General features: G+C 37.9%; 1 protein-coding gene across 3 annotated transcripts in view; it reads right to left on the bottom strand.

Moving 5' to 3' along the window:
- Positions 1-17,070: 17,070 nt before the first annotated feature.
- Fabp12 (fatty acid binding protein 12) overlaps positions 17,071-21,707 on the bottom strand; it is a 52,703-nt gene continuing 48,066 nt past the window's right edge. For all 3 annotated transcript variants that reach the window (XM_076836002.1, XM_076836003.1, XM_076836004.1), the window contains 3 exons: positions 20,884-21,056; positions 18,865-18,966; positions 17,071-17,208 (listed from right to left, as the gene is read on the bottom strand). In XM_076836002.1, the coding sequence (XP_076692117.1) occupies positions 17,158-17,208; positions 18,865-18,966; positions 20,884-21,056 (326 nt within the window). In that variant the 3' untranslated portion in view covers positions 17,071-17,157. The remainder of the gene's footprint in view (positions 17,209-18,864; positions 18,967-20,883; positions 21,057-21,707) is intronic.

A 21,707-nucleotide genomic window follows, 5' to 3' on the forward strand; every position in this document is an offset into this window, starting at 1 on the left:
TCCATAGAGTAAGTGCTAGGGAGCAAGAAACAAGAAGAAAGTCCAATTATCAGGACTAGAATATTGGATGGATGCTAATGCACTGAGAATTGGGCTGCAAGGTCAATGGGCAAGACAATACTGTCTCCAAGCAAGGACCTAGACAGAGCTGTACTTTCTCAGAATAAGACTTGTTCTGGAGGTGGAGGCAATTCTGGGTCTCTGGAAGGGATGCATAGAAAATACTGAATGATCAGGGGATAAACAGATCAAGATAACCATGCATGGTTCCAACCTCTCTCCCCTGACTTGGCTTTCAAGGTCACTTTTTCTGTGGGTCTCTTGACATATATATTTTATTTTAACATCTACCTTCAAGATTTCCTATTAAGACTTGCTATTGAACAAATAATTTTCAGAATAAAAAAGAGCCACTTCTATCACTTCCTTTTGTCTCTCTCCACAGATATAAATGCTGCCCAGGAATCTCTGTGACCACTTTGTAAGCAGAAACAGTCATCTTTTTAATTAGCAACTTTCCTGAAAACTTGCCATCACATTCATTCTTTCATTTATTCATCAATTATTTACACATTCAACAAATATTAACTAAGTGCCTAGTGAATGCAATGCATTTATTCTCAAGTAAGACAGACCTGTCCTCCAACTCTGGATTGCTGTTTTCTATAGGTAGTATCTACTTATTAAGGTTTTAAAAGAACTATAGGAGATAATTCATTTCTAGCATAAGATACAGCACATTGCAATAAACAATGAAATAGCTGCTACTATTATAATCTTATTAACGATAATAATAATAAAATACAATTGTGTTGTGGAGACCACACTTTAAAGTAAATAAAGGTAATGTAGAGTAATAAGGGTTCTCATGCAAGATTCAGAGAGACTGATCTACTTGGAAAAGTCAAAGAAGTCTTTACAAAATGAATCATGCTTTAGCTTAAGGTTGAAAGTTGAAGAGTCCACCAAATGGTCATGACCCAATGGTCACTGCAGGGATGTTGTAGGCAGAGGCATGTCCTCGTGCTGTCATGTGTGTCAGATGATCATTCATGAATCAGCATGGAAGATGAACCTTCGGTGTTCAAAAGGCTGCAGGAGAAACAGCCTTGTGTTCTTTGTAGAAGGGCCTGGATCTGGTACCCGGCAAATGATTATGCACTCTTGGGGATCGTTGTATCATGGAGAACCAAAATGATCTTTTATAAAAGTAATTCTAGCAAAAACAGAGAAGTTGAAGCTGAAGTCAAATTGGGGAAGGGGAAGCAGGTAAGCCAGGGTGACACCAACTGCATGAAGCTCATTTAGGAGCTGTTCAATCCAGAGATTTGCTATTGAACAAATAATTGCTCCAGAGGGAGGGCATAAGCATCTGTCTGGTTCTGGCCTTTCAGCTTCAAAGCACAAGAAGCTCAGCCCTGCCCCTAAGTCAGCTCTGACCCTTGCTCTCTCTGGCACTGTTGGGAATCAGGTAGTTGTTGTGTTGGGAGGACCTTGCAACTGGCCTAGGACAGATGACTGCCAAGCCTCACTGATGTGTGACATCTTCTCTGTCCTACTCACTTTTGACAAGCCATGAAGAGCAGTGAGATACACTGGCCACCTGTTTCAGAAGCACTTTGTGGGCTTATTAAAAAAAATGCCTATTCCTAGACCCTACTAGCAATCAGAATCCCTTAGAGTTGGACATAAAAGCTAGACTTTTTATAATTTCTTAGAGAGGAATAATTTTGAAAATCCCTGCAAGGGACTCCTAGACAAGTGATCCTTAACACTCACTGAACTAATCACCTAAATAGATCATGCAACTTTAAAAAATAGCTTGGGAGGCTCCATCTCTCTGAATACATGAAGGCTCAGGGTGAACAGGGAGTCCTGACGCAGCAAGAACATCCCTAAGGGTTGACACGTAGTCAGATTTAGGAATCATTGCCCAATATTGTCTTCCTACTAAATTATCCTCTGCTGCTTGAATAAATCAAATTATTAGTCATCAAACCTTTCCTGCTGTAATTACAAAGGGCTGCCTGAGTTGCAATTTTATTGAATTAACCACAGAAAGAGTTTTGAAAAACAACGAGGCTGAGATGAAAGGAGAAGGTCCCTCTCACAGCTTATTGCTCTTAAGGAATGGCCTTGAGAGGAACAGCTACCGATGACCACAGCCCTTATTAACTCCATGTATTACAAGGTGCGCATTATGTAGAAAACTGCCTGACACGGGACAAAGAATGGCCTTTGATCTAATCAATTGCATCAGAGCCCTTTCCCAGCTCCTCTTTCATTTGTCTCGGAAATCTAGGGAAACTCCCTTTGACCACATAATGCCTGTGTTTCCAGTTCAGAAAGCAACGATCATCAGTTTTCCACTAGCTCACCTGCCAGGGAGGTTTATTGAATCTGGAAAAGACCTAATCCAATAATGGACCTGCTTGAGAGATGAGGGTGGGAGTTGGGGCAGAAAAAAAAAAATTTGGATGAAGCTGCTTAAACAGATGAGAGTTATTCATTCCACAGCTCCACATCAGCATCGTTTGGAGAACTTAAAAAACTGTAACAGCAACAAAACACATTCCTGGTCCTCCTCCACCATATTAAAATCTAATGGTCACACTAGAAATCTTTTATGTGATTTAAAATTAGATTAAGTTAGTCAAGAGCTTTGTAATGTTTTGAACAACTAATAATAAAAAAATTAAAAAAAGAAGTAAAAGGGGAAAATCCTACAGAAACAAATCTTATGCCACTAGTTATTACTTAAAGATTTCTTTAAGTTATAACTTAAAGAAAACTTATGCCACAAGTTATCATTGTTTATTTTTCTTTGGTTTAATGAACCCCTCGTGGTTGTACATATTACAGCTTTTTGATCCATAAGAAACTCTTTGGGATCTATTGGAGGGAGATTTTACTGGTTTCTAAGTGAAGATGATAAAAGAAAAAAAAATTCTTGGAAAACTTTTCATGGGAGTAATGAGAACAGCTCAAAGCTTTTGCTTTAACCCCCAAGGATGAACTAAGCAGACTTCCAAGCAAGAGAACTTTGGAGCACTTGCACGTAGAAAGGAGGATGAATTTCCTCCTACAGTAAAATGTGAGCCTTTCTATGATCTCTCTTGTTGAAACTTCCATGAAAAGAGAACAGTGCAAGAACACAAATGAACTATCCTTTCTACCTCCAAGCAGAACAACAGGAGATTTTACTTTGAAGCATGGACCTGCCAATAACAGGGCAGCTCACTCATTTGGGAAATTCCAGAAAATCCTTCAAAAGAAAAATCCCACTGCAGTTTAGATTTGGGGTGGAATTCCTGGGGAAGGGACAACACAGAGTCCAGAAAGACTGCACCAACAAAGTATTACTTGGGCTGAATGTTCAAGGATGAACAAGATTTTGTCATGTAGAGGAGGAGGATGAGGGTTAGCTAGCCAGCGGGCAGAGGAGGTGGGGGGAGGGGAGAGTTGGTGTACGCATGTGTGTAAGAAAGAAATGAGCAGGTTTTCATGCTAAAAGAGAACTGAAGGCTGAAGATCAGGATTCAGTGTCTCTGTTTGGAGAAGGAAGACCTGAGGGGTTGGCTCTGGAGCTGCGGGTCATGCAAAGACGTTTGTCAGCAAGAAATCTTTTCGGGACAGAAGTTTGTTTTGAAAACAGGTTAAAGTTCTAACAGGATGATTCTAGTGGTAGAGTGGCTTGGTTTGAGTTTCTGGCAAGGTGACCAGAGGACCAACTTAGAAAACCATTACAACTGTCTAAAACAAACAAACAAAAGAACAAACCAATGAAGTGAAAGGAGGGTGAATGGGGCAAGGATGAAAGGAGCCCCAGATGGTTAAAAACGATTTGCCTAGGATGGCAAAGGCAGGCTTCCTGGCTTGCAATCCTGTGGTTTCTCGTGCTCAGCTCTCTTTACCACTGTATTGTCGTTTGCTATCATTTGCTTTTCTCAAGAATATATGGCCTTTTATCTCCCATTTCCACACTGCCGATAGGGTGTCGCTTCTCTGAAATACCACTGCACTAACTGCATTGTGACGTGCACTGTTTGTAAACTTGTTGAAGATAGGCTTTCCTCCCCTGCTTTGAATCTAACTTTGGTTGTTTCTCTACAGATGATTCCCCAACATACATTAAGTAGGGTGCTCAGGCTAAACATGCCTTCTCCTCATCCACTACAATTTTGTTTTGATGAAATAAACTATGAAATGAAGAAACTTCCAAAAGATCCCTTACTTCTTTTCCAAAAGAGCCTGATTCCGAGCAAGGTACATCAGAAGCTCTGTATATTTGCTTCTCTAGATCCCTACACTAAGGCCTTTCTCAAACTTTCTCTAAGTGTAGTACTTTCCAGGAAGAAACATGAGCACCCAAGCCTCTTAAGTCTGCAGAGGAAAAAATAAAAAGAGGGAGCAAAATTTTTTTTTTAATTATAATTCCTCTCAACCTTTCCCCCATGAGTTGCCCATCTCTTAGAGGAAGCGTAAGTTAGGATTCTGCTTTTGGGGAGCCCCATTCTCTGATCAATGTCAGAGACCAAAAGATGATGGCAATGTGGGAAGAATATAGTTCATCTATGGGACTTTTCCTTCTTGAGGACTGGGGACCTACTTCCCTGTCACTTTTACAGTGGCTTACTTATAGTAGGTATTTAGTAGTAATTAAATAAATTATGTTGAATTAAAATCCCTATGATAATCTTTTTTAAGTTTGTACTGGTCTTTATAGTTTCAGAGAAATTCTATACTATGTCTTTCTGCCCATGACCCTGTAATGTTATGGACAAAGGTCTTACTGGCCTTGTTTGTGATCTAAAATGTGGGTTAAAGTACTTAATCCAACTTCAGTCCTTACAAGGAGGAAACACAGGATTCAAACCCAGGGCTTTGACTTGGTATTCTCTCCAGCATTCCCAGGTCTGCCTTGAGACCATTATCACTAGTGTTGGGTCTGAGGAGCCTGGACTCAGATTCGTGTAGACCTTTGCAAATGTGAATGATAGCAGACTGCCACTTCCTGTGAAAGGAGTTTTGAAAACTGGAAAAATCGTTGAAGAGCACCAGTAGTGAGGTAAACCAAATATTTGTCCATCAACCTAGAGCTGAAGAAAACTTGACAGGCTTATTCTTAACATAGGATGATGGCACAGGTTGATCCCTGAAGATCTCTCATGTCCCCACATTTGGGGACCATCTGAGGGTCTTGTACAAGATGGGAATCCCAGGATTCACCCTTTTCTACTGAGTCAGACCTCCTAGAGTTTGATCCTGACATCTACATTTTTAAAGATCTTCTTAGAGGAGAATAAATAAGAGAAGAAGTGATACTTAAGGATAAGTGCAGAACCAGTCTATCAGTAATTAAAAGCAGAAGAACAATTTTGTAGAAGAAAGATCTGTCTCAACTGTAAGATACATAAAAGAACCTGGAAACCCTTAGTTTTATCTTGAACATTTGCAGAAAGCAACATTCAAAGAAATAGCAATGGTTGTTTATTGTTTAGGTTAATACAATTACAAGTAATAAAATGCAAAAATTTAAAAATAGATCTTTCATATATGTTATCTAGATTATCTATTTTGTCACAAATTATGTTACCAAAATCTTCTATTGCAAATATAGTTTGAATAAATGAAAGTCCTGGAGGAAAAAAACTATTATGCAGTAAAGTTTGAAAAATCACTGGATGAAGAATTTAGTCACCTAATTTAACCTTTCCAGGCATTTTGGCCTCAGTTATTTTATGTGCAAAACAAGATAATAAGACCTTGCCTCCCTACAGCCAGGAGGCTAGATCTAATTATCTTTTCCTGCACCTCCTGGTTCTGAACCTACCATTCAATTAGTTGTTTTTCTCATTAATCATTACTGGTAATTCATTCTTACTTCTCTGTGTCTACACAGTTCCCTTCCCCCCAAATTTCTTTCTAAAACCTCAGCTCTCATTTAGGATGTATCTGTTCTGTGAAACCTGTCCTCAGCTTTTCCCACTTGAGATTTACCTGTCAATTCTTGGCTCTCTTGAAACATTTAGGTCCAATTACTGATGAGACAGCTATTGTCTTGTGGTGACAAACTCTGCTGAGTCTGTTATGACTCCTGTCTTCAGGGCAGGGACTGTTCTTGTTGATGACCATGATGTTCACCAATACCATGTAAATTATCATTTGGAAATGGCTTTATTATCACTTTCATATGCATGGTCAAAAATCATGGTATAGACCCTCTAAAAACCCTGTTATGAACAGACTTCAAGAATAGTTTCGAATAGGCCTGAACTCATAGGAATTTGGTTTTCATTAGCTACATGCAGTTAGCTGTCCAGTACCTATGTATCCAAAATTTCAATTCAGAAAGAGTACAAATTATGTCTTAACTACCAGGAGATTTTTAACTCAGTTACAAATTTTTTTTTTCACTAAGTTGAAATAACCAGTCTATGGTTTATGAGGAAAATAAATATGCTTGAAATATAATGTTGAGAAGAGGGAGGTAACCAGCAAGTCAGACCTTCCCAAGGTCCCCTGAGGATGGATGGGAACAGGAGATTATATTTGTGACATTGAAGGAAGCAGCATCCAACTTCCTCCAAAACAAGACCTCTGTAGCAGGACAAAATCCATCTATTTAAAACAGCTGAAGTGTATTGGAAGTCTCTGGTTAACAGTTCCCTTGATGGATGATTGCAGTAACCAATCTCTGTTCTTCCCAAAGTTGGCACCAGAAGCCACTGAAATATTATTTGTCAGATTTAATGGATCTAGTGGGGTTTTTTTCAAGTATCTCTTTTCTTTTTTATTTTGAACTCCAACTTTTAAAAATTGTGGCACTCAGGTTTGAAATTGAAACGAGAAAAATAATCTTCTAAATAAGAAATTAGGTGGAGAAATCCAGTCAAAGGACAAGACTAGAGGCACCAGCATGTGTGGAGTGGGCCCTGGTGTTTCTGGAAGTTCTGTGTCCCTTCAAGAAAAACAAATGTCGCAGACAGAAAGGAATCTCATAAACCTTCCTCAAAGATAACCGACCTTTAGTGGCCCACTATTACCTTAACTTTATGGTTTTCTAAGACTGCTTAAATAAAATGACTGAGTTTTAATGAAACTTGAGACTATAAATTACTTGACCCCATAACTAGCTTTCTTATCTCTTTTTATAGCCAGTTTTCTTGACCATTCACCTGACGTTGTTTGAGTGTTCCAGAGTGTGTTCTGTAGGGAAAGGGAAAGCAGGAAAGGGTGGGGACTGGGGAACAGGAGAGCTAGCACAGCAAGTGACTTGGAAAATGTTCCACTGGCTAACATTGAGCAAATAACCAGAAAACAATCAGGACGTTACATCAGACAGTGCTGTTCTTCTAGGGAGGTTGCTAGAATTCACCATCCGAAAAGTATTAGAACCAAAAATTTAGTGATGGATGAATCCATCAAATAGCAAAGGTCCTGAATGTTGCCTGCGCCCACTGAGAGCCAGGAGAAAAGCCAAGTACCTAACTAAAAATAACATTGCAAAGGGCCAAGGCATTAACAGAGTGAAACAATAAAGTCTCAGCACATAGGTAGAAGACTGCTAATAGGGTATAAATGCTAATGACATTTGTGGATTAACAGTGAGAAATAAGGACTGAAAAGTTAATAAAAACTTTCCTTTCTCAAAATTAAGTGGTTAAGATTAATTTTGAGACAGGAATAATTTTAATCTTAATTGGTTAGTTTGGCATCTCCAGCTATCTATTCCTTTTTGCTTCTTGCATTTTCTTTCAAGTGTAGAGGTAATATTTTTGGAGTTCCAACTCCTTAATCATAATTATAGGCAATACTTACATAGGGGCTTACTGTGTACCAGCTTTATGTAAAATAAAATATCCAATTTTGGCAACCCTAAATATGAACATCATCATCCCATTTTTACAGTTGGGTAGACTGAGATATAGGAATGTTTGGTAACTTGATCAAGGTGACCCAGGAGCATAGCAGCAGAGTCCCCTTACTTCAACCTGAGTGTCAGTGGAAGAGACTATCATTGTTCCTAAAAGACAGAAAATACTGCTATGTGGGCTGACTGATACACAGATCCACGAGACGCTGCTGAGAGGTCCCTGCAGTCAGGAGAGGCATTGCCAATGACTTTGTTCTACGAATTCATTTCAGGGCAGGGTTCTATAACACTCCTATTTCAGAGCCCATCAACAGCCCCATGAGATCCGTCACAAGATGACTTACCTGTGGTGCTCTCTGGCGAATTCAAGCCTATAGTTATGAAGGGTGAAAAATCTTGTATTCACATCTAATTTTATTCTTCTGAATGAGTAGAAAACCTTTGTTCCAAATTAAATAGGGACAAAGCAGGATTTAAATATTTTAAAAAATTTTTTAGTTGTAGATGGACACAATACCTTTATTTTATTATTTTATTAATTTATGTGGTGCTGAGGATCGAACCCAGTGCCCCACACATGCAAGGCGATCACGCTACTACTGAGCCACAACCCCAGCCCCAGGATTTAAATATTAGCATTTCATTTGTGTATATCACACTTTCGTGTGTGCCTCCTGAATCTATGTATCTCCTGAATTCAAATATCAACCAAATAGAAAATATAAAAATGATTTATTTACAATCAGGAAAGAATAGTTCTCTGAGGATTTAATTAAGGATGATTTTTTTCCTTAAAAAAAGATTATTGGTACTCATGGACTTGACAAATATTGGCCTTCTTTGGTTATGATTGTTTTATATTTTCATTGATCTCTGCTTGGATTACACATTTTGTGAACACTGGGAAAGAACGCACAATGTCTCTGGTGAGGTGGTGTGTCTTCAGAGGTGGAACAGCATGGTGCAGGTTCACGCGCCTCAGCGCTTGTTCAGCTGTTTGCAGTTATGAGTGACTGGAAATCTTTAGTTTTGTAGGAGGGCAGAGAGGAGAGACACTCCCCTGAGGGTGGGAGTTAAGAGCTGTACCCCTAGATAGCTCTACTCCCCTTTCTGACTCATCTGCATTCCATCCCATCAGAAAGCCTTGAGCTCATCCAGTGTTAGGAAATATCTGAGATAACATGGTCCTTTTCTCAGCAGCACTTGGCTTTAAAAGGGAATTCATAAAGATAAAGAAAATAAATGGTGCCATTCTAAGACTCCTGACAGGAGATATCAGAGGGGTGAAAGTGGAATGAGAATAGGGTTTCTCGTTAGCTGTCGAGTTATTCTTCCTAAATATTCTTCCAAATAGATGGATCTTATGTTCAGAGCCAATCTTTTTTTGAGAATAATTAATCATAATTTTACTCTTCCTCCATTTCCTGAAAAGACTTATCTTCATTTATACATTTTTAGCTTTATTTCTGAACATTACAAACTTTTTAGAATTCATTAAAAAAGATGAAAATGTATTTAAACCTAGGAAGTTGATGATTAAAAAAAAAAAAAAAAAAGCCAGTCACTGCTATACACATATTGGAATAGCTAAAATTTAAAACTGACCCAACTGTTGGCAAGGCTGCAAATAAACTGAAGATGTCATACACAGTTGATGGGAATGTCGAATAATAAATCCAACTTTGGAAAATTGACCATTTTCCCTATGATCCAGCCATTCCATTCCTAGGTGTTTATCTAAGAGAAATCAAAGTATCCACACAAAGGTCTATGCTCGATTGTTTAGAGCAGCTCTATTCACAGTAGCCAAAATTCAAAAGTACATCAATAAGTGAATGAATTCTCAGATTGTGATATATCTATACATGAAATACAATAAAATAAATGAAAAATAGATTGAAAAATATAGCTTTAAATGTACCTAAATCTGTCATATAAATTCTTCTATAATAAATGATAAACTGAGCAGATAAGATTAAGCATAGACATAACAATTTTCAAGAAGCATTCAAAGGAAAATCTATGTGCACAATTAGGGAGTGATAAATGGAAGGAGGAAAAGCAAGAAAGCCAACACCTCTGACAACCTTATTAATCTCTTCCAGTAAAAAATGTGAACTCAAAGACCAGGAAGCCAGAAAGATAAGGTTAAGAAAGAAAGAGAGAGAGAAAACGGGAGGGAGGCAAGGAGGGAGGGAGAGAGAGAGAAAGAAACTTACATACTAGAAGAAAATTGATCAGATATAAAGGCTATCTTAGGAAAAAAAAAATCCTTAGGTGACCCTTTCTACTGTACACAGCACCACCTTGAGGAAAATAATAGGAAATACTATTTCATGTTTAACGTAGCCCTTCTTGGTACACCAAGCCCTGTTCTAGATGCTTGGAATACAACAAAACGAACAAAACTGAAAATAGAAACAACCCTCACTTCTTGGAGCTTATCTATAAAGAAAAGCAGAAAAGTAGTTTGGGTTTTTGTAAGCAATACAATTCATTTTAAAAGTGTAGTAAGAATTTAAAGGATTTTTAAATCAAAAAATATTAAAACAACCATTGGAACTTTCTTTTTAAAATGTGTCTTTACAGAAGGGGCTTGCATAAACCAGAATTTGTTTGTATCATTCCATAGTCAATCCTAAAACTGTTCAAAAATCAGCATAGTGAATGCTGTGGCCTACTCCTTTATCCCACGTTCAGGACTGAGGCACATGTCCCTCGAAGTGCCAGAAGGTGAGCTTCTGAAGGTCACAGAACTAACCTCATCCCAGGATGACTGTGCCTTCACAGTGGTCATTGGGTGTGACTGTCCCTCCCTTCAGCAAGGGGTTTACACTTGGATAAGGGGATTCTGTTTAGCCAAAGCACTTTTCAGTCTTCAGCTGAGCCTGGATTGATTCTATTTGCTATATCTTCCAGTTCACTAATCTTTTCTTCTGTAGTTTCTAATTGTTCTTCATCTTATCCATAAATGTTCACACCAGATATTGTATTTTTTGATTCTAGAAATATTGTTTTCCATTAATTTTATGTTCAAATTCATTAAAATTTTGAGCATTTGTACATATTTATGTTTTGAAGTCTGTTTGCTAATTCCATTATCTCTGTTGTTTCTGGCTTTGTTTCTATCGGCAAATACGCCCACCCCAATTATAGATCCTGTTTTCCTGCTTATTGTCATGTGTAACAGTTTTGGATTAGGTGCATGAATATCACATGCATAATATTATTGTGTGTCCAAATTTTTGTAGTCTTTCTTTAAAGAACATTGACCTATGTGCCTACAGATACTGAAGCTACTTGCAGATCAGCTTTCACCTTCCAAGTCTTGTTTTTAAGCTTTGTTAGAGTCTAGCATAGCCTTTACACTAGGGATGGCTTGGTCCTGGTAACAAGGCCCTTATAGGGTCCCTTCTGATGTCCTAGTTGAGTACTGAGACACCTCACTCTAATTGGTTTAAACTTAAATGACTCCCTGCCCCCTCTGGGGCCCGTAGATTACTCAATTCACTGCCCTCTGGCCCCTTTACCCCGACCGCACTTAAGTTTCACTCTATGTTTGCACAGCTAAGGATTTTGTCAGGAATAAAAGGCACCATAATCTCCAAATTTACAGATTTTTTAGTGTTCTGTTTGTTATAGATTCCCTCTTTCTCCAGAACCTCTGCTGTCCCACAACTCCCAGTGGCCATAAAAATCCCTACCTTCCAATATCTCTCAATTCAGAGTGCTCTTCTTGTGACCCTCTTCCTACACTGCCATGTGGGATGTGTCCCTAGGCAAAGATGATGGTGGGGACTCATTAAAAATATTTCCCTTTCCTAAGGCACAGTCTTGCATTTCCTATACTCCAACACTTGAAAATAGCTGTTTCAAGTATTCTGTTCAGTATCCCCACTATTTATTACACAAAGGCAAACCCAATCCTTGTGATTACAACTATAAACAAGTTCCAAAATTCCTTTTGATCTCATCTACCATGCAATATAGCATTAAAACAAGCCAACATCAGTAATTCATACCTTCCATTTGTATCTCATCCTTTAAAAAATGTGCTTGGGATCATAATATGGGAAGGTTAAAAAAAGAAAAGCTCTTTCCTTCAACCAATCCCTTAAGAAGAATGGAGGTGAGTGTTGGAAATTGAGATGTCTGTATCCATTGTTGCCAAAACATGGCAACTCTCTCCACTTCTATATTTACATAGGAATTGGGGCAATCTTAGGACATCAAGTGTTCAAAAGGTGGGACCTATCAGGGCTAATTTTGAAACACTTTTTAGACTGTCCTCAAAGGAGTAGACAAAGACCACCAAACATAGGATGTTACATTTTGCATGTAAGAGCTCCCATATTCCACATTTGATAAACTTATACTTGGTGTTCAAGAGTCATTAAACATTAAGTCCCAATACTTTATTATAAGTATTTGAAATAATATTTATAAAATTCTTGAGGTCAAATTCTCTGACCCTTCGCCAGTCTTCAATATCTAATAGAACTAAATGAATAGTGTGTTATGTTGTATAGATGAATATTTATAATTCATTAAAATATGGACCAATTATCCAATCATGGAGAAGATTGCTAAAACACATTTTAATGAGTATGTTTCTAATTGTAAAAACTAGTTAAAATAAAATAATTTAATATGAAATATAATAGAAGTAATCCTGGCCTTATCCATGATTCCTAGGAGTAATGCTAGAAGCCTTACTTTTTTTTCAAAGTCTTTTGTCCAACTAGTGATGGAGAGCAAGGCCTTTGCTTTAATATGTATTTGTTTCCTGAAGGTACCATGAACATCTTCATAACCTAGAGGGAAACTATTTAACTTCTCCAAGGCTCAAATTTCTTGATTTTAAAATGAGAATGTTTTTAATCTACCATACCAGATTTATTTTTTAAAAATAGCAAAAGTGACCTAGTACATTTCTTAACATTCTATAGCATTTAGAAATGTAGAAAAACAAGCATGGGAAGGAAAAGGGAGTATCATGAACTGAAATCGATTTCCATGTAGGTATAAGTTTGTCAGGATGAACCCAACTACTATATATAACCATAAAGCTCTAATAATATACCTGGGAAACACTCCTGGGGTCCCCAGCCAACTCTTCTATTTACTCATAGAATTGACCCTCACCCTGGCCCCCTCCTATTATATATTTTTCCTAACAAAATGAAAATACTAACTCAAAAATTAAAATATTTGAGAGATTGTTATATAAAAATTGTTGAGACTGATACAAGAGAACTAGAAAAGTTACATGGAGGCAGAGCAGAGAGAATAACAGCAGAACTCTTATTTCTGAAGACACAGCATACTACTAAGCTGGTATATGGTATTCCTAAGTTTATGTGTAGAGGCTGGGGCAATCACTGGGTTGACCTAATGTGTTTTTTCCTTCTCTTCAGGATCACTGGGGTTTTTTTGCCTAATATTCTCTGTCTAGAAGCCATTGTTTCATATAATTTGTTCTTTTTGTTGTTGTTGTTTCAGTTAGAAGGGTAAATATGGGCCATGCTACTCCATCCTGACCAGAAAGGGAAGTCTCTAGCTCCTTCCTCCCTCCCTCCCTCCCTCCCTTCCTTCCTCCCTTCCTCCCTTCCTCATTGTTTCTTTCTAGTCCGGAATTGAACCCAGGAATGCTTAACCACTGAGCCACAACCCCAGCCATTTTTCTTTTTATTTGAGACAGGGTCTTGCTAAGTTTCCCACGTTGGCCTAGAACTTGTGATCTTTCTGCCTCAGCCTCCCACTTCACTAGGATTATGGGCATGCACACTACACCCAGCTTCTGTTGCTTTCTAAATAAACAAATTAGCCACATTTGGAGGGATGATTTCAATGTGTTCTATCTTGCTGATTAGTTTTTCAGTAAATATGTAAGTCATAATGTTAATGAAATACATATTTCTAAAACCAAAATTTCCATATTGAATTCATCAATAAATATAGTAGTTTCTACTATAGTTTGCATCGTCTATAATTGCATCTTATTAGGTAGAAGCATGTAACTGATTTGTTACATTATAAATGTTCAAGTATGTGGAGAAAGATATTATGATGGTTAATTTTTTTTATGTCAACTGGACTAAGGGTGGCCAGATAGCTGGCCAGACATTATTTCTGAGTATGTCTGAAAAGATATTTCTAGAAGAGGTTAGCATTTGAATTAGTAAACTAAGTAAAAAAAAATCTTCCCTGACTACTATAGGCAAGCATCATCCCATCTATTGAGAGCCTGGATAAAACAAAAAAAGGGGAAAAAGGGTGAATTCTCTCTTCCTGAGCTGGGACATCCATCTTTGGTCCTTGAATATTGGGGCCCCTAGTTCTTGGGTCTTTGGACGTGGACTGAATTATGCTGAGTGCCATAGCCAGGTAGGAATGACGCATGACAATTTCCTTGTCAGCCTACCCAATGTTGCTTAGAGGGAGGACTCTCCATTGTGGAAATGGCTTGCCTTGGACCCAGGTCATTTGCAGTGACATTGCATGAATGTTTGAGAGTTTTGGTTGAAAGGTGACCCTGCTCAAGGACCAGGGTGGATCCGGGTTTAGGGTGGATCCTGCTGGGAATAGGGCAGTTCCAGGTTTAGGGTGGATCCTCCTGGGAATAGGGCATATCCTGCTGCCTCAGGCACCCGCTCCTTGAGTTCCCATTGAGTTCTCGCGGGTTTCAGAGAGTATTTGGTATGCAGAGCCCGGCGGAGGGTGTATTTTCCCAGAACGTGCGTGTAGAGTGCCGGTGAGAGTTCGGGAACAAAGAGTTGCTGTTTGAATCTACAAGGCTTTGTGGTGGCTCGGTTATTTTGTGCCCAGCTAGACTGCGGCAGAATTATACCACTAGCTTTCCTGGGTCTCCAGTTTGGGTGGGTCTCCAGTTTGAACATGGCGAATTGTAGGACATGGCCTCCATAATCACATGAACCAATTGCTATAATAAATCTCCTTGTATATATCTTTGTATATCTTATATTCCTAATATCCTGAATAATGATTATTGACTCAAACTGAATGGTGTGAACTGCACCAAAGCTGCAGCACAGGAGGACAAACTCTCTAAAACAAATGTTGCAAAAAAGAACTGGCAGGAATACATCTGTGCTTCTCTGGCCAAACTGAGGTCCTCACAGTTGCTGTGTCTGTCCACCTACTGCTAATTACCTTCCATTCTGGGCAAGGTTTATTCACCAAGAAAGTAATGTCAGTTCTCTCTCTCTCTCTCTCTCTCTCTCTCTCTCTCTCTCTCTCTCTCTCTCTTTCTCTCCAGGTGGAAACATCATCTGTTGCTTATAAATCATCTAAGATTAGCATGCCCATGATTCCTTTCTGCTAAAGTTTTGATCTGGATGTCCCCCTAAATGCCTATGTAATAAAAGCTTGACTGTTGAGGTGGCACTATTGATTGGGAACTGGTGGAACATTTAGGGTGGGGCCTAGTGTGAATTCTCAGTTACTGGGGCTGTACCCTTGAAACAGACTGAGAGACCCTGGCCTCCTCTTCTCATTGTCTTGCTTCAGCCATGAAGCAAGCAGTTTTGCTCTGCCATGTGCTCTCATGATGATGCATTGCCTTGCCACAGACCTAGAACAATGGGACCTACTGATTGTGGACTGGAACATCTAAAACTGTGAACCAAAATAAAACTTTTCTAAGTTATTTCCAGTATTTGCTATATTGACAGAAGGCTGATTAACTTTCAGCATAGAACTTAATTCCTGAGTCCAAGGGCACCAAACAGAAGTTAGTTCTTTCTTCAACAGTTCTCATACAGAGCCTGATACATGGTGGATGGTGCCACGAGTCCTGAACTATGTCATTTTGGAGCAGGCTCTTGCTTGCGTTTGCTCATGAAGAACTCCAGTGCTTGCAAATTCGACCTGTTCTTAGGTGTCCTGTGAATTATTAGAGGTATCTCTCCTGTGTTCTCATAGAACGAATCCTTTTCTCTAAGGCTTCCCAGACTGCATCCTGCTGCCCACAAGACTATCTCTGTTACCATGGCAGCCAGGATACCCTAATACTAAAGTTAAGAGAGCACCTTGTCCTGAACCAACCCCCCACCATTGGCTCTGACCTTAAAGGTGTCAAGCAACTCTGGGTTCCATTCTGGTAGGAGAGAAAGCATCTTTTTCCTCTCTGTACAGCAAGCTATTACCTGGTCCCTTGCAGCAGAGCTGCTTATGCCCACCACCACACACAGGGTACAGAAAACAGATCCTTTAACCCCTGCTTGGAATCCTCTGTCCAGTCCAAGAAGCTCAAGGGGACAACGTCTTTCTATGCTTTCTAGTATCATCTTTATCATTTCATCATGCTTAAAATAAGCTTCTCTCACTTCTACCAAAATACAAGATGTCCCTGTATACTATTTCACATAAATAAGCAGTGACCAGCCACAGGTTCAAATGGTCAAACCCTGTGTCCTCACTGGGACTGAGCAGTCATGTCCTGCCACACATTGTAAGATAAAGGGAAGCTTGTTTATTCATTTCTTTGATGCGGTGTTACCTTTGATTCATTGTCGTACACTGAGAACTTGGTTCTACCTAATGGCTCCCATCTAAATTCACTTTGTTATGGTTCTGAGGCCAATAATGGGAAAACAGGAATTTTGGTTCTAGTTCTTTCTGAAACCCTCTGGGTAATATTGAAAAGTTAACTGATTAGGACACATTTCCCCATGATCGATCTACTGTGTGAGGTTTGGTGTGAATAAAACAATATACCTTTTGTCCGGGTGGCTTTAGTGATGGTAGGAATGGTTATGGGTATTCTCTGTAATAATAATTAGGCATTGGAGTGTCAGTTATTGCCTTACTCTAAACTTGTGTGTTTTTTTTTCTTTTCAGATACAACCGTTGTATAACCTGTGAAGAACATTATGATCTAAGTAGTTCATTAAAAATAACATGATTTTTTTCAATGTGATTAAAAAATAACATGATTTTTTTCAATGTCATGAAGATTGTGTTGAATTTGAAAGATGGACATGATATGCCTAACTAGAAAAAAAAATCAGTATAAAGTGCTTCTGTGAATATATGATCCTAACCCTGCATTGAACAGGTATAGCATCCTAGTTTCTCATAACTGCGCCAATATCAAGATACTATATAATGTAGACACTCTTAACAGAGTAACCAAAATCACTGATATTTGTACAAATAAAGTCTCACTCATATTAACAGTTAACTTTGGAGTTTGATTCAAACAACTTCAGCAGTTCGATCACAGTTTGGGAGTGGCAAGGGCATGAGACTGAGTATGTTTACACTCTCTCATATGTCCGTGTGCAGATGACATTGTTCACGGCACTTTCCTGGAAGACAAAAGGAGAGAGAATTATCTCAGTATTGTTGAGGAAATGAACACCTGGAAAAATAAAAACTAGGTGCTATCCATATACACCATTTCTTAAAAATCTTGAAAAGAGATATATAGGTGATATTCATTGATATCATATATAAAGTGTGTATATTATATACATTGGTATACATATAAAAAAGTAAGGCATACACTTAGAATCTAAAGTCTTACTTAAAATATTTTAAATGCCTACATTGAGGCATTTTTGCTATTTTACATGTTTGGTGTTTTTCAGATAATAATACCAATTTAGATCAATGCCTCATTTTATAGTTTCAGAACACGGATTTATGTACATGATGATATTTAATGCTCCCAGAAAACCTGTGAAGGTACTGTCTACATCTTGAAGGCAAGGAATCTTAATTTTGGGAAGGATAAACGACTTGTCCAAAGTCACATACATACTGAATGGCAGAAATGAAAATCCACGCCCTTGGATTCTGAGTTTATTGTTCTTTCTAATGAACTCTGTTTATTGGCTATTTATTGAACTATTTATTTGCCTGTTCATTGGTTAATATCATTATCAGAATTAATAAAATCAGTCATTCTTGATCCTTCTCTTCTATTGTAGTCTTTGTTGCAGAAAGGAAAAAAAAATCCCCTATTAAGATTTGTCTAGATTTTTTTGTTTACCACCACACAAATTTTGTATTTTTCCTTTAAACTATTTTATATTTTGCTCAATGTTATCTTTTTAATTTATTTTGGTGGAGGTGGGATTTGGAGGAGGAGAGTCATTGACATTCTTCCCTCCTCCACTCTGTAGAAGTAAGAAAGACGACCAGAGAATCTTGAGCAGGAACAGAAGAGACACACAAGAGCACAAACTTTGGATTTAAGTGTTCTGGATTTTAATCCCAACATCAACACACTTTTCTAACTGTATAGTTTCCTCATCTGTCAAAGGACTAATAAATCTAACTTCACAGGATTATTGTGAGGATTAGATAAATAATACCTAAAATCATGGTGACATGTTAACAGCGTGTGTTGGTTCTTACCAGTATTGACTCTTCCCTGTGCCAAGAAGACCTCACCTTCAGCTGCACAATCCTAGCTCAAATGTCCCTTTCATGTTTTTGTTTGTTGTTGATTTGGAAAAACAGTATGGCATTAATTCTGGCATAGGGTGGAGGGTTGGCAACAACCTTAGTCCCCATTGAAATCTTTTTTTTTTTTAATTTTTAAATTTCTTTTAATTAGTTACAATGACAGTATAATGACCTTGACATATCATACATTTGAATCAGATGGGATATAATTTCTCATTTTTCTGAGTGTACAGGTTGCAGAATCACATTGGTCATGCAGTCACGTATATACACACAGCAATGCTAGTGTCTGTTTTATTCTTTATTGCACAAATTCATGCTTGCTTTAGTTTATCCATGAGTTAAAAAACTGAGCTACACAATTTTCTAACTCTTTAGGTTTCTTTAGTACCTCAAGCATACACATTTTATACTGTTTATGATCTGTCAATGTTTTCCATCAATTTTTATAAAGAATAAACAAGAAAAATGTCTTAGATCATCTTAGAACAAGTTACTTGGGTGATTTCATCTTAGGTGTAAGAGAGAACAGGAAGGAAGAGCTCACTCACCACCACCATTTTGCCATCTACCAGCTTCCTCCGAATGGTGGTTTCCTTGCCATTCCAGTCCTGAACTTGGACTAAGGTGTCATTATCTAAGGTCACGGTACTCTGAAAAACAGGCCAAACCAAGTTCAGATCCAATTGTCACCTTTGAACATTAACATGTGACCAAGTGCCCAATTCTCTTCAGCTATTGATATTTTCCAGTGGTTTTAGGATGGTATTTACAATTCTATTTAAGACTTTTTCAGCAACAATTCTGTTGAATGATTCTACGGAAAGTGGCGGAATGCTTTACAAAAGTAAAAACACAATAACTTGAACCCTTTCTTTATCTCTTACTGCATATGGTATTATCTTTTTGCGTAAAGAATTCCAATTAAGTTTTAACTTTAAAGATACATGAAGCTAATTCACACTCCCATTGTAAGAGCTTTCCTAAGGATGAAAAGTCCCCTTTCCTTTTCTTACCTCAACAATATTTTAAAGATTTTTTTTTTTAAATTACAGTAATTTCTCTTTTTTAAATTTATCACCCACATCTTGACTCCACATTTTAGTTCAAAATTCTTTCACTTTACATGGTACAGAAATTAAGTCTCATATTTATTAATTTTAAAAAGGTATGGCAGTCCCTTCTATCAGGATATTGACTTCCACCGAGATTAATAATCTTATATTGAGTTAATTCAGTCAACAACAAGTATTTGTTGACCAACTATTGTGTACCCAGTACTGGGTTCTGTGAAACAGATAAGAAACATCTTCCAGATGCTCACATTCTTGGGTGGGGAATCAGACAACAAACAATAAACAAGGTAAAATATGTTGTGTTGGTCAGCTTTATGTCACTGTCATCAAAATATTGGAAAAGAACAATTTAGAGAAGGAAAAGTTTATTTTGGCTCATGGTTTCAGAGGTTCAGTCCATGGTGGACCAATTCTATTGCTCTGAACCCAGGGTGAGGCAGAACATCATGGCAAAAGGGGAAGATGGAGAAGTACCACTCCATTCATGGTGGCCAGGAAGCAGAGAGCATGAAGGGAAGGGGCTGAAGGGAAGATGAATCCTTCCAGGGCAGGATCCCAGAGACCCACTTCCTCCAGTCACACCTTACCTGCCCACAGTCACCAATCCCACAATTCAAATTAGGATGGACTGATGAGGTGACAGTTCTCATAATCCAATAATTTCATCTCCAAATATTCCTGCATTAACACTGGACCTTTTGGGAGACACCTCATATCCAAACAATAAAATATGTATTATAAGTAAATGGTATGTTTCAATTGGAACCCATGAGATATGACTAAAAACTGTCCCTTTCAGGCTGAGACAATAAAAAGCTCAGAGTCTCTTTGTCTTGACCAAAGAGACCACAAGTTCCAGATCATGCAGTTATGAGGTAGATGAACATCTTTTCACATGAATTCCTGAGAGATTAAGAGAGGCAGATATTCTTTCCGTCGACTACACACACACACATACACACACATGCACACACTTCCTCAACTCCCCGCCCCCACCCAGCATTGCCTATGTACTCTTAGTTAGAAATAATTTTGCACTGTGTTAAGCCATGGAGAGCTAGTGACTCTCTTGTTAAAGGAGCCTAACCTTGCTGGTACCAACTAATACAAGTTTCATCCATTGAGATTCTATGGAAAATTATAAAATGGAAAGGGAAAGCTTTTGTTTCTGACAGAACTAAATATTAATCTAGGAAAATGATTCTCAGAATGTGATTCTGCTAGGCATCTGCATCTGAATTGTTTTTTTAAATCGCAATTTTCAGGTGCCCATAACAGACTTCAGCACCCCTGGGATGGGATTGAGCAGAAAGCATTTTCTACAAGTATCCTGGGATATTTTAATGTATACTAACATTCAACATCTTCAGATTTAGGTTTTATCCAGAGCTTATCTAATAAGACTTTATCTATGTTTGCTATTATTGCTTACTTAGGATGATTTCTACTAAGCATCTTTATGAAAATTATCGGAAAGACTGTTGCAGGCCTCACCTTGGTTTTATGGCCACCTGGTGTGGTTTCTTCAAATTCTTCTCCCAGTTTGAAGGAGATCTTATTATTCCTAAAGATGCTTTTGGTTTTTATGGTGATCACATCTCCGTTTGTACTGATGGTCACAGTGGGTTTTGCCAAACGACCCAATTTCCGGTTGGCTCTTCCTATTCCTGGGAAACAGATAAGTGAATATATAGTTAAATCTGTTGTTGGTTTCAGTGACTCATATTGTTTGTATAATTCTTTACGAAGTGTGGGGGGGGTGTGAGTTAAACAAAATTTCCTTCCTTTTTAAATTTTTTATTTTTTCAGTACTGGAGATCAAAACCAGGTCTTGCCCCAGCCCTAAAGCTGAGTGAAACAGATTTTAGTGCAGAATGAATGCAAATATCTAAAGTTAGCAGCTCCACCATTACATAATAAAATCCATTAATTTTGACCAAGAAAAGGCAGTCTCCAGTTTTTGTTTAGTGATTGTTTTGTTTCTCTAATTGAGAAGTTATTAATCTTGTTGATGCAAGGATCCCTTTGAATATCTGTTTAAAGATATGAACCTTCTCCCTATTTAAAAAAGTATAACTATTTCACATATAAACAAAATACCCTGGTATGGATTCTTCCAGATCTTTAGTTCTTCACTTAACATTCATATATAGGGTTTGATTTTTCTACTATGTATGCAGATTAAAATAAAACTATATTAAAATACATGCAACATGAGTTTACATTTTAACCATTTAAAATGTATAATTCAGGCATTGTAAGTACCTCAATTATCCCCAATGTATATAAGGTTTTTAAAAATATAATTGCTATTATTA

This window comes from Callospermophilus lateralis, chromosome 16, assembly GCF_048772815.1.
Source record: "Callospermophilus lateralis isolate mCalLat2 chromosome 16, mCalLat2.hap1, whole genome shotgun sequence".
NCBI lineage: Eukaryota > Metazoa > Chordata > Mammalia > Rodentia > Sciuridae > Callospermophilus > Callospermophilus lateralis.